General features: G+C 36.5%; 1 protein-coding gene across 7 annotated transcripts in view; it reads left to right on the plus strand.

Annotated features, from left to right (window-relative positions):
- Positions 1–18,286, plus strand: part of UNC13C (unc-13 homolog C) — a 586,284-nt gene that overhangs the window by 32,269 nt on the left and 535,729 nt on the right. For all 7 annotated transcript variants that reach the window (XM_077881171.1, XM_077881173.1, XM_077881169.1 and 4 more), the window contains one exon: positions 4,281–7,520. In XM_077881171.1, the coding sequence (XP_077737297.1) occupies positions 4,529–7,520 (2,992 nt within the window). In that variant the 5' untranslated portion in view covers positions 4,281–4,528. The remainder of the gene's footprint in view (positions 1–4,280; positions 7,521–18,286) is intronic.

Consider the following 18,286-nt stretch of genomic DNA (forward strand, 5'->3'; position numbering starts at 1 on the left):
GATATTAAATAGCTCTCTTACAAAATGATTTTAACATACCTGCAAAAAATATCTTACTTCCCATTCAACCCTAATAACTGTTTCAGAGTTTATACACTTGCAGTCCAACTCTGGGGTTGGAGTCAGGTTGTGTTTCTTGTTAATTCCATGACCGGTCAAATTTCCTAAAAACTTGGAAGTGTGGGATCCCTGGGTGGTGCAGTGGTTTGGCGCCTGCCTTTGGCCCAGGGCGCGATCCTGGAGACCTGGGATCGAATCCCACGTCGGGCTCCCGGTGCATGGAGCCTGCTTCTCCCTCTGCCTGTGTCTCTGCCTCTCTCTCTCTCTCTCTGTGTGACTATCATAAATAATAAATAAAAATTAAAAAAAAAACCTTGAAAGTGCAGCTTTTTAATCTGGAAAATAATAGTACATATTTTACACAATTATGGGAATGAAATGAAATGAGGTAAATTTTAGAAAACTACACACATGTGGTGCTTGGCACATAGTAACAATTAAATACTATTACTAGCCTTTCCATAACAACATAGTTTAGTTTTTTAATCTTTCTCAGATCTTCTCAAACCCCTTAATTTTACCCCCAAACTTTATTACCAACATAAATGTGTGGCTATGTTATTAATACAGGCAACACAAATGATGGGTACCTGTAATATTTTGAATAGAAGTAATTGAGAATCATATGATGATATCTTGATCTCTCTCCATGTCCTTGACCCCCCTTCCTCATAAATGGAACTTCTCAACCTAAGTCTCAAAATTTGTCACATTCTGTTACCATTTTGCCCATCCAGGTTCCTCTCCCTCTTCCTCCAGGTGGATGTTTCTCCCTCTTTGGACAGAACATTAATGTTTGTGATATATGCCTTCTGCTCAGACTGCTTCTCTTTCTCTGGATTGTTTAAGGCTCAGCTACCTCAGGCTCCTTGGGTCTCTTTTGTTTATCTGTTAACTCATGGACTTATTATATGTCTATTCATGCATTTGTTTAGATACTTACTCATTCGTCCAACAAACATCATGGGTCTACTATGTAATAAGCAAAATAGATATTTAAGGTTAAAAAAAAAAAAAAACACATGGCCTTAGCTCTCCAAGAGTTCACAGCCCTATTTGAGAGATAGAGACATAGGTCGCATATTTTAAATAGTTACTGTAAGAATTACCACAACAAAGATACATTTAAGGCTTATGGGAGCACACAGGAAGAAGTGCAAACTTTGAGGAGGTCAAACAGGTTGATGTTGATCTCTGCTGGAGCTAGGATATATAGATATTCTAGAAATGTTCATGAGAGAGATATGTGGAGGTAGAGGAAAGGAGAGAGGATTGGACACAATGAACAAGATGGAAAAAGACACATTGGTGAGGCAACAGTATGGTACTCAGAAAACTTACTACCTCAGTGTGACTGGGGCAGACGTGCTTGTGGGAGTGACAAAGAATGCACCTGCTAAAACTTTCAATGTTTTTAGTAGGAGGATTTATATCTTTTACTAATTTTAGAGAGTAGTATTTGAGAAAAGGGACAAGTTAGAGTCAGGAAGACCATCTAGAGTACAGTGGTAATAGTTTGGTTGAGAAATTATGGAGTTCAGAACTAAGGTATTACTAGCTGAATGAGGTGACACATTTACATCAGTGTGGACATGTGCAAGGTAGAATGACTCCTAGGTATATGTCCTAAGGAAGTGGATAATTATGATAATAATTGAGATTACTACTTCAAGAAAATGACTAGGTTAGATGGAGTTTAATTTTGGGCAACCAAGTGAAGATATTTAGTAAGTGGCTGAAATGGAGACCAATTCTTTTTTATTTAAAATTAGTTTAAAATAAGTATATATTTGTGAAACCATCACCACAGTCCATGCCATAAACATATCCATCATCTCCAAAGGTTTCCACCCACCTTTTTAAATTACTATTTTGTGATATGAACACTTAACATAAGATCTACCCTCTTGGCAAACATTTTAAGTATACAATACAATATAATTAACTATTGGCACTATGCTATATAGCTGATCTCTAAGATTTATTCATCCTGCATAACTGGAACTTTGCACCCGTAGGTCAATTCTTCAGTAAACATTTATTGAGAGTTTATCATGTATGCTGAGACAATATATAGCTTTTACCCTTAAAAAGAACATAGTGAGTGGAGAAAGGAACGGGATTGTAATATAGAAGAGTTCTAATTGCCTATGAACTGAGTTGTGGGAGAGGAAGGCAAAGAGAGAGAAAAAAGCTCAGTTTGTATGGTTGGTGAAGTCTTCACAGGACAAATGATTCTGGAGTTTAAATACAATTGCCACAGACAGAGTGGTGAGATACAAATGATATTCTAGGTAGAGACCAGAAAAGCTACCGAGGTATGAAAGAGCATAGACCCCTTAGTGAACAGCAAGTCACTCTGTGTGGCTGGAATATAGAGCAAATGAGTTTGTAGGTTCAACAGTGGACACATGCCCTTGGGTTCATATTTTTTGAGGCAGGACTTCACTTCAGTTTGAACTTTCCTGCTCAAAAGTTTTCCAATAATTATTGCTTAGAACAATAGTTCTGAACAAATAATGCAGGTCAGGAAATGTAGAACAATTTCATGAAATATCAGAGGCATTGACAAAATTGTTGCTCTCATTTAAACAAGAAGTATTTGTTTTGAGGTTTGATAGACTCAGGATCTTAGAACAGGATAATCTCAGGATTAGTTTATTGTGTGAACAGTTTATTGTGTGAAAATCCTTTCCTTACTGTCACTTAACTTTCCAAAGTCTTCTCTCCAGAAGGAGAGGTTGTGTAGGGGTACAATAAATATTTTAAATTTAATTCAGGAGTCAATTTCTTGATATTTATGTTAGTAGAAAACAGGTCCTGGCTTGTAATTATAAATGAATACCAACTTGTTTTAGATAAGAGGAATTAGATTATAACAGTTTATGAAACCCAAAGACAAGGACTTCTGTCTCTTTCTCTTCTCCATCTTTATGTTTCCCCTTCTCATTTACATTGCCCTGTTTCTTGTGAAGTTTGGCTCCTGGCCAGAGCATGTTTTCTCCCAAGTCCCTGCAGAATGTGAGTGAAGTAAAGATGGCAGATTTCCAATTAGAGGGAGCTTATCAAGAGTCAGCCAGCTCCTAAAACCATATGCAGTTTCTGATATTACTCTTTAAAGAATTGCCTAGATTATTTACCTATCTAAATATATAGTTCAATGTTAGCAAAGGCTTTCGGCTGTTACCATTATTCTGTGGTATCTTTCAACTGTAAAATAGTTAAGTTCAATTGAATTTTATTTCAATACGTACGACATACAAAGCATGGTGATGGTGAACCAGGAAAATGGATGTAAACTTTCTTCTCTTCCTTTTCTGTTTTCCTCTTCTGCTATTTCATGTAATTCAAGATAGTAACCATCATATAGATTAGGTGCTGGTGTGTCACATGTGTTATAAAATATGAAATGATTGGATGAATTATATCTGACCAGTTTTTGATTATCTGTAGATATATCTTATTTGTAGCAAAATTTCCCTTTGTAATTTGGTACTCAACCTCCAGTCATAATTCTACCCTGGGGACGCGTTCCCTGTCATCTGTCACAGGGCTGTACCACTTAATTGGGATGGCTCAACTCTTTCAAGTCATGTCCTCTCAAAACTTAGATATATTATCTGAATTTTCAAATATATTTTCTCTTGATATTTATTTCATTATATGAAATATTTCTCAGTTGGATGACTTTATTTATTTAAGAAATTTCCAGTCATTGAATATCTAGGAAAGTAAAACGTTATTTGAATAAGAAAAGGTCTTAAATACATGAATAATATTAATTTGATAAGTTTTAAATGCCTAGGATAGGGAGAAAATTTAATTTTAGATGCTTATGTTTGTATAAAAAATGTACTTTTAGGAAAGGAAAGAAAGTGGAAATGATAATATTGTGTAGTCAATGTAGCTTCTAAATTTGCCTATTATCTTACATAGCCTTTCCTAAATAACCATTATTACCTACTATTTCAGTTCATATATTCAGTTTAGTTGTGTCCACCCATAAATGATTTAGGAAGACAAATATAATTTAAACATAGTAATGGGTACAGATTTGCTTTATAGTTATTTTAAAAGTAACTGTACTGAAATTCAGATATTCCCTGCCCCTTCTATAATTTGCCACACACTGTGTATCTCGAATACTTCAGAAAAATGTTAGAAATAGGATAAATCTAGAATTGATTTCTGATACTCATTTTAACCTTCCTTTCTTTTAGATACTCTGTGAAGTTATGTGGAAATGAGAGAGATTCATGGAACCTCTTCTCCAGGAGAGAATGTCTTTCATAAATGGAGCTTTGCTTCTGGTTTTCACAGGACATTGACACTGCAGCAGAGCCCCTCCTGCTATTTTCAATAATTCACAGAACATCTGAACAGAGATGCTCGCCTTGGATTTACAGATTTTCATCCTGAAACCTTGTTTACTTCCTTCAGGCAGAAAAGTATGTACTAATTGCTCTCCATGGTGGCTAATCTTTTCAAGAGCCTGATCTTACCTTACATACATAAGCTTTGCAAAGGAATGTTTACAAAGAAATTGGGAAATACAACCAAAAAAAAGGAAAATCGTCAGCAGAAAAAGGATCAAGATTTTCCTACTGCTGGCCAGACCAAAACCCCCAAATTTTCTAATACCTTAAAAAGCACTGTAAAGAAGATAGCAAAGTGTTCATCTACACGCAACTTATCCACTGAAGAGGAAGAGGCTAATAGAGAATTTTCCCTCTCACCAACATTCAGTTACCGAGTAGCTATTGCCAATGGCCTACAAAAGAATATTAATCTAACCAACAGTGATAATGAGGATCTGCCTCAAGAATTATCTTCAATTGAGAGTTCCTATACAGAATCACTCAATGAACTAAGGAGTAGTACAGAAAACCAGGCACAATCAACACACACAATGCCAGTTAGACGCAATAGAAAGAGTTCAAGCAGCCTGGCCCCCTCTGAGGGCAGCTCTGATGGAGAACGCACTCTACATAGCTTAAAACTAGGAGCATTACGAAAACTGAGAAAATGGAAAAAGAGTCAGGAGTGTGTCTCATCAGATTCAGAGTTGAGCACAATGAAGAAAACCTGGGGAATTAGAAGTAAATCTTTGGACAGAACTGCACGAAACCCAAAGACAAATGCTCTGGAGCCAGGATTCAGTTCCTCTGGCTGCATTAGCCAAACACATGATGTCATGGAAATGATCTTTAAGGAACTTCAGGGTATAAGTCAGATTGAAACAGAACTTTGTGAACTACGAGGACATGTCAATGCTCTCAAGCATTCCATCGATGAGATCTCCAGCAGTGTGGAGGTCGTGCAGAGTGAAATTGAACAGTTACGCACAGGGTTTGTCCAGTCTCGGAGGGAAACCAGAGACATCCATGATTATATTAAACATTTAGGTCATATGGGTAGCAAGGCAAGCCTGAGATTTCTAAATGTGCCTGAAGAAAGATTTGAATACGTTGAAAGTGTGGTATACCAAATTCTAATAGATAAAATGGGCTTTTTGGATGCACCAAATGCTATTAAAATTGAATTTGCTCAAAGGATAGGACACCAGAGGGACTGCCCAAATGCAAAGCCTCGACCCATACTTGTGTACTTTGAAACCCCTCAGCAACGGGACTCTGTCTTAAAAAAATCATACAAACTCAAAGGAACAGGAATTGGAATCTCAACAGATATTCTTACTCATGACATAAGAGAAAGAAAAGAGAGAGGGATACCATCCTCCCAGACATATGAAAGCATGGATATAAAGCTGTCTACTCCAGAGCCCAGAAGCAAGAAGAATAACTGGCAGTCACCGGATGACAGTGATGGAGAGCTGGAATCTGACCTCAATAGAAACAGTTATGCTGTGCTTTCCAAGTCAGAGTTTCCAACAAAAGGAAGTACTTCCAAGTCATGTTCAAAATCACACAATGCTAGAGCCAAGAATAAAACTGCTAGTAGCAGCAGAATTTCAAATAAATCTGATTATGATAAAATTTCCTCACGATTGCCAGAATCAGATAATTTGGAAAAACAAACTACAACCAATTATGCAGATGCTACACCCCTCTGGCATTCACAGAGTGATTTTTTCACTGCTAAACTTAGTCGTTCTGAATCAGATTTTTCCAAACTGTGTCAGTCTTACTCAGAGGATTTTTCAGAAAATCAGTTTTTCAGTAGAACTAATGGAAGCTCCCTCCTGTCATCTTCAGACCGGGAACTTTGGCAGAGGAAACAGGAAGGAACACCCACTTTGTATGACAGTTTGCAGGATCAACATTTGAATGAGGTTGTTCAGGGTGTCCAAGGGCAGAGTGAAATTGAGAACACAGAAACTGTGGAGAGTGGAATGAGTAATGGCATGGTGTGTGCATCTGGTGACCAAAGTCATTACAGTGATTCTCAGCTCTCTTTACATGAGGATGTTTCTCCATGGAAGGATTGGAATCAAGTAGAAGAAAAAGCTGACTTAGGTTTAGATTCATCCACCCAGGAAGCTTTTGACTATGACACAAACAGCCTATCTGATACACAACTAGACGTTTATAATAAAGACCTAGAAGACTTGGGAAAGTGCCACAGTGACCTTCAGGATGACTCTGAGAGCTATGATTTCACCCAAGATGACAACTCATCTCCATGCCCTGGGTTGGATAATGAACCACAAGGCCAGTGGGTTGGCCAATATGATTCTTATCAGGAAGCTAATTCTAATGAGCTGTACCAAAATCAAAACCAATTGCCCATAAGGTACCGAAGTCAAAGTGAATTGCAAAGTGATGACTCAGAGGATGCCCCACCCAAATCTTGGCATAGTCGATTAAGCATTGACCTTTCTGATAAGGCTTTCAGCTTCCCAAAATTTGGATCTACATTACAAAGGGCTAAATCAGCCTTGGAAGTGGTATGGAACAAAAGTACACAGAGTCTCAGTGGATATGAAGACAGTGGCTCTTCCTTAATGGGGAGATTTCGGACATTATCTCAATCAACTGCAAATGAATCAAGTACCACGCTTGACTCTGATGTCTACACAGAGCCTTTTTATTACAAAGCAGAGGATGAGGAGGACTATAGTGAACCAGTGGCTGATAATGAGACAGATTATGTTGAAGTGATGGAACAAGTCCTCGCTAAATTAGAAAACAGGACTAGTCTAACTGAAACAGATGAACAAATGCAGGTATATGATCACCCTTCATATGAAACACCCTATGAAACCCCACAAGATGAGGGTTATGATGGGCAGGGAGATGATGTGGTCAGTGAAGGGGGATTGGAACCATTAAATGAAACATCAGCTGAAATGGAAATAAAAGAAGATGAAAACCAAAACATCCCTGAACAGCCAGCGGAAATTACAAAGCCAAAGAGAATCCGTCCCTCTTTCAAAGAAGCAGCTTTAAAAGCCTATAAGCAGCAAATGGCAGAATTGGAAGAGAAGATCCTGGCTGGAGGTACTCATGTTTTCATGCTACATTTTGAGATAGTTGTGTTTTAACATTGGGTGGTGATTCTTTGGAGCATGTTCTGTGTTGACTTTTGGGAGAAAGAATGTATTTGCACAAAATTTTCATGTTTATTTTGAGAAGGGTGTTGTTTTACTCTGCTGCTCCAACAAGTTGGGCTTGATAATTTAAAATCAAAGTGTTTTCAAATAGTACATACTAAAATGAGGTGTGGATCAAGATTTCTCTGTTAGCATTGGTACTAACCCCATTTCATATTAACCAACTTTGTTGCATCCATTATGAAAAAAAAAGGTGAGTAAAGTCAAAGAGCAGCCTGGGATTGTTCCTTGGTTCTCCTAGGTTTATAGGGATGAGGAAATGTTGTAGTTAATCTTAAAGAATTAGAAAGCATGGATCTCCCAGACTTACCACTTCCTTTACCATCAAATCTATAGTTTGGAGCTTGCCAGTAGGAAGAGGTGGGTCTGCACAACCAACCCTAACCAGTCCCATAAAAGAGCATTACCTCCTTCACTGCTTATTGACGCAGCTGAGGGAGTATAATAGAGCCCAAACCCTAGGCCATGTCTGAATGGTCATGAGTCACTCTTTGAGTAAGAGTCAATATTGAGTAGAGTCAGCTTCCCCTCTAAAGAGTGGAATTCTCTTCCCCCTTATGGAAATGAAAAGAGTAGTTTATTTACAATTTTATTTGATTTTCTCAGGGAACAATTTTGGATCATACACTTGTAAAAATGAGCCACTATAAATAAAAACATTTTTTTTACTTTTTATTTTTAACTGAACTTCACCCACACTTACCCCAATCCCTTACCATTTATTTTATTTGCATTCTTATCACTTTACATCCCTGGGATAGTTTGATATTATCTCAGTTGTAATGAATTATGTATTTTACAGTTTTCCTTATTTATGGCACTGTAATCTTTAAAGTATTTGCATAATATCTCATAAAGGTATATATATTTGTGTGATCAACTGGTACTTGCCATTATGAAATAATATAACAATTTCTGAAGGCAGCAGCTGATTATATCATTTTGTCCTGAACAGAATTGTGATAATACACTACTCCATACTGGTCGTTTTCTCATTGATGGGGTGGATTCTTGAATAGTCAGAAAACTTTATTGTTAAACTGTTTCAGGACCTAAGGCAGTTGGAATAACAAGATTGTCTGCTCTAAAAAAACCCAAAAAAACAAAATAACCTCTGTCTATATAAAACAACACACCTTATGTAATTAAAGAACAACCTAAATCAAAGGGATCTTGGGTGCGTTGGCTGTGACTTTGTTATTATTTTCAGGAGGCAATTTTCAACTATATTTAAAACCGATGTGAAAGTGCAGAGTAGTCAAAATTTTATGGAAATAATAATTCATATTGGAATAATAACTATCAAAAAAAATAAAAATAAATAAAAAAAATAAAATAAAAAAAAAATAAAAATAAAATAAAAAAAAAAAGAATAATAACTATCTTATTTAAGAGTGATGTTTAATAGTTAAATATCCTTATTACTGAAACTCAGTTAATGTTTCTTGGGATAAAGACCAGCAGTTTGGCATTGTATTTTTATTTGCATTTTATTTGTATTTTATTATTTTTATTTGTATTTTATTTGTATTTTATTTGCTGTGGGCAAATAAAATACAGAGGGCATAGTAAGACTAACCAGTATGTGTGCATGTGTGTCTGTTCTGATGCAATAGATGTTTCAATGCCAAGTGGTTAAAGAATCTGAAATATTAGGCAGCATTATAAAAATTACAAAAAAGTATCTTCATTAACTTTTAAAAATTTCAAATTAGTGTCTACAAAATAGATTACCATTAGTATTGACCCTTCGAGTAGTTAACAACCTTAGTAACAAACAGTGACACTTAATCTTAGAGAACAGAAATACACTTAGTTGACTACACATTACCAATTTAAGAATCCTAAAATAGGTAAAACAACGTTGTATCATGTACCTGACATACTAGCCCTGGCTAATCAGGACCTCGACCCCTTCCATCATCTTGGAACTAGGCTTGTTATCCTTGAGCCAGCTTTGAATGGAATCTGTTGGGGATCATCTATCTAAAGGAAATCAGACACACATCTTTAAGATGCTCTCTGGTTGCTTGAAAGGCACCAGATTGACTACCCAGGAGGCCGCAGTAGCCTAGATTTTAAAGGCCATCTTTTCTCCCTTTGGCAGGAGCCAGGCAGTTGTCTCCCTCCTGTGCTACCAATATGCCTCAGGAGGAAGGGCAGCCAAAGAAGGGCATTTTCAGGCCCCTTCACTGCTCAGAGCATCCCAATGAGGTGCCAATTGTCATGATGGATTTTGTGCCTATGGCCATCTGCTTTCTGGGCTTTGGGCAGATGCCAATAGATTTTCCTCTCCGTGACTACCTAGTCAGCATTAGGTTGCAGTGCTGTCTTTTCTCCATTACTAATCTGGCAAGATTAGACTGTAGAGCTCTTGCTGTAAAACTCCATGGGATGCTGTTTCCCTGATAGAGCTTTATGGAATTTTAAGCTCACAAATGTAAATTATTTCAACTTTTGTCTTCAGGGTCCTTGTAAAGAGGAATTTTAAAGACCCTAGTGTTTATACATATAAATATTTGATCATAATGTTCTTGAGAGCCTTCACCTTGAATAGCATGCTGGTGGGAAAGAGATTTTGGAACATGTGTAGCCAGAAACTTCAGGAGGTCATTTTCTTCCCTTGTTGCTGAACCCTGCTGAGTGGTGCCCTTTGTGTAGCTGGCCTGAACTCCACACCCTGATAGCGACTCCGATCCCCCACTTCTAGCCCTGTACCACCCGTCAACTGGAATTAACAGTTGTCTCTTCTGAATTCCCAGATACTTGCCTCTTATGGCATAATCTCAGTTTGTGCACATTTCTCATTTTCTCTTCTAAACTGTAATCTGGAGATGAGAGGTTTGTCTTTTTAATTCTTTCATTTGTACTATCCCCAGATCAGTGCTTTATACAGAATTGGCACTGAGTTAATGTGTTGAATTAAAGCCTGAATTAAGGGAAACAGGATAATAAATAAAAAAACACAACAAGCCTCAAAGTCAAATCAAAATCTAAACTGTGGCCTTAATTGCTAAGACTATGACTTTATCTTTTGAGAGTTCAGAAGTATGGTGAGAAATAAAAATCATCATTATTATTATATTAATTTTTTAAATTTGATTATAGTTGACATACATTCTTACATTGTTTTCAGGTGTACAACATAATGATTTGACAAGTCTATACATTATGCTATGCTTACCACAAGTATAAATACCATCTGTCACCATACAGTGCTATTACAGTACCGTTAACTATGTTCCCTATGCTGTGCCTTTTATTTCCATGACTTACTTATTCCATAACTGAAAGCTGATATCTCCCACTCCCCTTCACCCATTTTATCTAACCCTCTCTGCTCTTGTGAACATCAGTTTGTTCTCTGTATTTGTAGGTCTGATCTGCTTTTTGTTTGTGTATTCATTTTTTTTAGATTCCCCTTATCAGTGGAATCCTATGGTATTTGTCTTTCTCATTCTGACTTATTTCACTGATTTATTTCTTCATTCTTTTTCATTGTCACAAATGGCAAGATCTCATCATTTTTTATGGCTATATAGTATTTGTGTGTGTGTGTTTGTGTGTGTGCACATGCCCACAAATCCCCCACATTTTCCTTATCCATAGATTGCTTCTATATTTTGACTATTACAAATAATGTTACAATAAGCAGAGGGGTGTATTTATCTTTTTGAATTCTTATTGAGCACTACTATATACCAGATACTGTCCAAGCAGTTTATCTGTTTTTATTTTTTTCTTACAATACCACTATGAATTTGATTCCATTATTATTCCATTTTACCAGTGAGGAAACCAAGCTGCAGAAAACTTGCATAATTTACTCCGTGTCATACAGATAGTAAGGGTTGGATTTAGAGTTAAGCAGATGGTTATTTTGGTTAGAAAAGCTATATGCTTACTCACTTCAGAGATTGTTTATTCATGTTTTAAGGTGGAAAAACATGATGAATAAGGGATAGCATTAGCCACAGGTTTATTACAACTAAAATTTTCATTAAAAAACAGTAATCATATGAAAGGCACTGAAGTTTTGATATAAAATAGTTCATTCTCAGTTTTTCTGCTTCAAGTCTCCAGTACATATTATAAATCAAGGCTTGTCGAGCTCAATAAATACAGTATAATAGCAGCTTGAAGGATGATGTATTTGAAGTCTGAGTATACTTGATCTGGAATTAAGAGGCTAACAGCAATTTGAAGTAAATTTTCTTTAGCAGAACAAATCTTGTTCTGTTTTGAAATGTCTCCCAGTCTGTGGATTCTGAAAGAGTCTATGACATCTGTAATTAGCATAATAAATGATATTTCTACCATGGTGTGCATTTTGTTTTCTGATAGTGGTAGAACTTTGTGGAAATATTTTGGCTTCAAAAATATGAAATTGAATGTAAAATATTTTCCTAATGTTGAGATTTTATTACATTAGACCAGTGGTTTCTAGTCTGGCCAATTATTAGAATAATCTGGGGACTTTTTGTAGTACTTGTTGTATCCAACAAGAATTGCTGTAAAATTATTAATTATTAGGATCTGGTCACTAAATGTGTTGATTTTGTGCTTCTGTATTGGGGCCTATGGATATTTATCCAAAACTGTAGGTGCTATTGATGGATTATGTGTACCCTTATAAATAACACCACACACACACACACAAAATAAAATAAAATCCAGAAAATTCCAAAGTGAAAAGTAAAATTAACAGCTTTCTTCAGAGAAAGATAATTTGTTCCTGACACTCTATAAACACACATACCTCCCTTTTCTTTTTAAGTTTAACGTAAATGGTATTACATTTCATATATTCATGTTCTGCACCTTGCTTTTTTTACATGAAAATATATGTTATATAATAATATAATATGTAATAATAATATAATATGTATTTCATGAATATATATATTTGAAAGATCTTATTATGCTGTTACCTGCTATATTATTTTCAGTAACACAGAGATTTCCACTATAGTTATTGCATAATTTATTGAGTTGGTGCCCTATCATTGAACAGTGAAGTTTCTTATAAACTCACAAAAAAATGCAGACTTACTAGCTGTCTTTGAGCAAATGAGATAACATGTACAATTTGCTACATGTGAAAATTACTTGGTTAATAATGGACTTCCTCCAGCTTTGGAGAGTTAGGAACTCAGGAATTCTAGGTCAATTCATAGCACCTATTATAATTGTAAATTTATGTTTATGTATATAATTATTTGATTAATGTAGATTTCTGCTACTGCACTAGCTGGTAGAGTCAATGAGTGGATTTTTCTTTCTGTTGCTATTATAATGCTAGAACCTAGGTCAGTGGCTAAGCGTAAATAATAAATATTTGTTTACTAGATAAATATACACTAGCCTATGTTGCTGGACTACCTAGTTTCACATATGGTGGATAACTCATAAAATTCAAATACACTTCAGTGTTTTTTTTTTCAATCAAAAGGGCATTTTAAAATTATGTATATTTTAACATAATATAATAGGCAAAGCATGATTAAGAATGAAAGCATTACTTCTCCTCCTTTTGCTTAATCACATCTGTGAGAAGGCTAGCTATTCTATGATGCTATAACCTATACATCTACATAAACTTAGTTGAATTTACTCAAATTCCAGGCTTAATGTTTAAGAAGAATAAATATTACAACTAAGTTTTGGGGCTCTTCGGGCCCAAATCTATCAAGAGGTGCCTCTCAAACTTTAGGGTCCAGGTCAGGAGGGATGGGGTCTGCCTTTTTAATATTCCCCATAGGTACTTTTAGTGCAGGTGATCATCAGAACACATTTAAAGAGTGATACTAAACACTATGTAGCAAATATTTCATGTGCCCACACAAATATTTCACCTTCTCTTCTTTTCAGATTAGAAGAGATAGAATCGGCATAAGAAAGCACAGGAACAATTTTCTTTTTTCAAAAAAAGATTTTATTTATTTATTCATGAGAGACACAGAGAGAGAGGCAAGAGACACAGGCAGAGGGAGAAGCAGGCTCCATGCAGGGAGCCTGATGTGGGACTCAATCCCAGATCCTGGGATCACACCCTGAGCTGAAGGCAGACGCTCAACCACTGAGCCAGCCAGGAATCCAAGGAATAATTTTCATAACTTAAAAACAGATATAGAATGATTTCCTTGTTCTTCAGAGCAGTAGGTTATTATATTTATAAAAAGATTTTGGTACCATCTATACATTAAAGCATAGGAAAGTAATAGATATATTCCTTGAAAGGTGTGTGTAAACTGTAAGTTTTAGAAATCATCTATTTCGAAAGTTCTAGGAGATTTTGCTGTAGAAACCATTCAATGCATATTTTATCTACAGATAAATTACCATCATCCTACATGTCCCACATTGTATCTATTTTTACAAGTTTGAGGTTTGTTTATTATTATTTTAGTAGTAATAGTAGTAGTAGTAATAGTAGTAGTAGTAGATCTTTACTCAAAGTAAGCATAGCAGTACTGATCATAGTAGAGAGCAACCCGTTTGTAAAATGTTCCATCAAAAAGTTATGCATAGCAATAAACTTTTAGTTTAGTATTTTTTGCTTTTTTAGTAATTTAGGATTACCTATAATATAAAGTGGTTGTTTTGGTTTTTGAAATAAACTATGATCTAGAAAGGAGACTTGTGAAGAGTGAAGTGGGCAAGGGCCCCTAGAAGCAGCAGAATCAGCTGGCATCTCTACTTCTTGCTAGACCTAAAGCCCAAATGCACAAGGGGAAATTCTTCTGCATCTTTCTAGAATACAGGACTGGGAACTCAAAGAACATTTGAGGAGGGAGACATAATGGTGGTGTATATAAGATTAGTTCCAAATGGAGCTGAAAGTTTTCTTTTGTTTTTCTTTTCCTTTGTTCCTTTTCTTTCTGTTTGTTTTTTAGCTTTTGGTTTTATTATTATTTATTTATTTTTAAAAAGATTTTATTTATTTATTCATGAGAGACACAGAGAGAGAGAGAGAGAGGCAGAGACACAGGCAGAGGGAGAAGCAGGCTCCTCACAGGGAGCCTGATGCGGGACTCGATCCCTGCACCCCAGGATCACACCCTGAGCTGAAGGCAGATGCTGAGCCTCTGAGCCACCCAGGCGTCCCTTATTTTTAGTTTCTTTTTTTTTTTTTTTTGTAAATTTTTATTTATTTATGATAGTCACACACACAGAGAGAGAGAGAGAGAGGCAGAGACACAGGCAGAGGGAGAAGCAGGCTCCATGCACCGGGAGCCCGACGTGGGATCGATCCCGAGTCTCCAGGATCGCGCCCTGGGCCAAAGGCAGGCGCTAAACCGCTGCGCCACCCAGGGATCCCTTATTTTTAGTTTCTTAAGTGAAGCTGAAGGTTTCAAAGTATATTTGGTGTGAGATAGAACTAAGAGAAAATTAACCAATACATACTTAATATCTTCCTAACAAATTCAATTCTAGAAGTTTTAAGGACATACCTAATTCTCGCTATAATCTTGGGAAGATTTTATATATATTCACATGCTATTATCTATCTATCTATCTATCTATCTATCTATCTATCTATCTAATCTCCACACTTTAAAAAATGAGATGACTGAAAGAGAAGCAAAACCAGGTCTAGGTCATACAGCTAATAAGAATGTTGATGGAATCCGATGTATATCTGACAGAATCAAAGTCTGATGGTATTTCTGTGACATCCCATTACATTTGTGGGAAATTCTTAGGAAAGGGCATGGCCCATGTGCTTCTTGGTCAGCCAGTTTTGTGTTTTTGTGTTAGGTGCTATAGTAGTGATATCTGTTAACACAAAATGAGTAATAATGATCTGGGGTAAGAGGTAGTATCACATTTTTAAGAAGTTTAGAAATCTAGAAGGGTGACCCTTGTCATATTAAAAGACTTTATTAGGGGTAAAGAGGTGCTAATAACTAGTTTTTGCGGAATGAAACCATTCTATAGGAGGTATGGAAGAAATACACAAGAATACACAAAGGCCATTTATTAATAGGAATAATAAAAATGTGGAGTTCAAAGATTTTGTTTAATTATGATTATTAATGGCTCCCAAACTACATACCTGGAATGCTTATCTTTGTGAAGAAGCTAAAAATGGAACACATTTTTCAAGAAAATACTAACTGACAATGAAAAATGGTGATTTCCAGATTGTATTAGGAGACTGCAGTACAAATTTCTGAATTCCAGAGATTCAAGAGTGTTATGTCAAAATCTCAGCTAAATAGGTTTTTCTTTGTTTCTGCTGATGTCATTGTCCATGTTCTTCCTGCAAGTTCAAAATGAGAGAGATATTCTACAGAAATTGTTACTCAATTGTGAGCTTTCTACATGGAATGAAATAAATTCTGAGCCTGATGTAAGACACAGTAATGTATAGCCTAATCAGTTGTTATGGATTAGATTAAAATGGGAAATACCAGGACCTAGAATAGATGTACCCATTGAGGTAATTCAGGATCTGAAGCTCAGGAGCAAGTGAGGGGAGAAGTCCAATGTGGCAGAGAAAATCTGCCACCTAGAGATAATATTTTGGATAATGGGTGACTACTGAACATCATCTGGGAGTCTAACTCTGGGTGTCAGTTAAGGAGGTAGAGAACTGCTAGGAGCAAAGAGTATTGAGGACTGAGTGAGGTGGGCAGGAAGTCGCTTTTTGCTGATAGGGCCTTGGTTACTTGGTTAGGGACTAAGGACTAGGGTGTTGGGAGGGCTTTAAACATCCCAGAATGTGCACTCTTAAGAGAAAAGCAAATCCCAGAGGGACCTATATACTAGACAAGTTATTAAGAAGTGACCTACTTACCTGAACGAGGGTTCAAAGTCAGGAATGAGTCTCTAAAATAGATTACAAAATAGAAAAAGCTTTATTTTCTCTGCTGGCATCCAAAGACTGAGTCTGATTTGTAGGCAGAATGACTTGAGGCTGAGTCCCAGGTTCCTGGGATACCCTGACCCCAAATAGAACTATTCTTCATGTTTAAGTTATTAACTTAAGTTGCCTCCATAGACTCTAAGTTCAGATAGAACTACATGCATTAACAGACTTTTTTTTTAAGATTTTTATTTATTTATTCATGAGAGACACAGAGAGAGAGAGAGAGAGAGAGAGAGAAGCAGAGGGAAAAGCAGGCTCCATGCAGGCAGCCTGATGTGGGCCTCGATCCCGAGACTCCAGGGTCACGCCCTGGGCCGAAGGCAGGTGCTAAACTGCTGAGCCACCCAGGGATCCCCTATTAACGGACTTCTTATGTCTTATTTCAATTTATAGCATGCTGCTGCTTCTCCTTTTTAAAGGAAAATATGTTACAGAATCTTGTCAACTACTTCATTCATCAAACTTGGTTCATGCTGGCTCTCAGCTAATCCTCGAAATAAAAGAAATCTTAAAAAAAAAAAAAGAAATCTTCAGAGGATAAAGTAGCTACCATTTAGCAGATTCAAACAACTGTGCTGTGACTCTGTAGGCAATCCCAAAGGGTCCTAAAAATATATTAAGCAATGCCATTTTATAGGAATGTATCTTTCCCTACTCCTCTAACAATCCTTACTGTCCTCAACTTACCCTCACTTTTTCCCCAGGTCAAGGATGGTTACTACTTTAAAAAGGGTAGTACTTATTTTGAAGTATGTAATTTGATGTTTTTGTGGGTATATTTTTTTTTTTTTTGTGGGTATATTTTTAAAATGTAGTATCGATACACACAAGCACACAAGTAAGTTTTCTTAAGAACCCTATAAGGTAGGTAGTTTAATAATGGATAACATTTATTGAGTTCTTTGCTGTGTCCCAGACACTATTCTAGATATTTTATGCTGTAGTCATGTAACCCTCAAAATAACCATATTAGATGGGTACTATTATCTCCATTTTATAAATGAGAAGCAGACATAAGTAAGGGGAGGAAAAAAAAAAGTAGCAGAACCAGAATTTAGAATGAACTGTTTCTCTTCCAGATTCTGTGTGTTTACCTACTGCAGCCTAGTTTAGGATTTTGGAAATTAAATGTTGGTATTCAACCAAATAAGATGGAGACCTGAGGTGATAAAATGTTGATTTACCTGACAGCACTGACTTGTCAGCAGACCTGTAATTACAAACTGTTCTCTCAGATCATAGGCTAGCACCCAAGCTACTGGATCATTCTCCCATTTAACATAATATTATTACCAGCAACATGATTATCCAAGTGTCATTTCTGTGTAACTTGTGATAAAAGGAATTGTTGACTGCATGTAACAGTGGCAACAATAAATGACATTGAAAATGATCTTATTTCTCAGAGATGTAATTTAAGCTGCTTCTCTTCTTAATGCCTTTTCGGATACTTAGTGATGTCTTGTGAAAAGTCCAGGATTTTAGCCATCTAATTCTGTTCTTTAGTGATTATAATTAAAGATACACACACTCTCGGGCAGCCCGGGTGGCTCAGCAGTTTAGCGCCACCTTTGGCCTGGTTTGTGATCCTGGAGAGCCGGGATCCAGTCGTGCGTTGGGCTCCCTTCAGGGAGCGGGCTTCTCCCCCTGCTTGTATCTCTGCCTGTCTCTCTCTCTCTCTCCCCCTGTCTTTCTCATTAATAAATAAATAAATAAATAAATAAACCTTTAAAAAAAAAGATACACACACTCTCATGGGCAGACACACAACACAGAAA

The sequence above is a fragment of the Canis aureus genome, chromosome 32 (assembly GCF_053574225.1).
Source record: "Canis aureus isolate CA01 chromosome 32, VMU_Caureus_v.1.0, whole genome shotgun sequence".
NCBI lineage: Eukaryota > Metazoa > Chordata > Mammalia > Carnivora > Canidae > Canis > Canis aureus.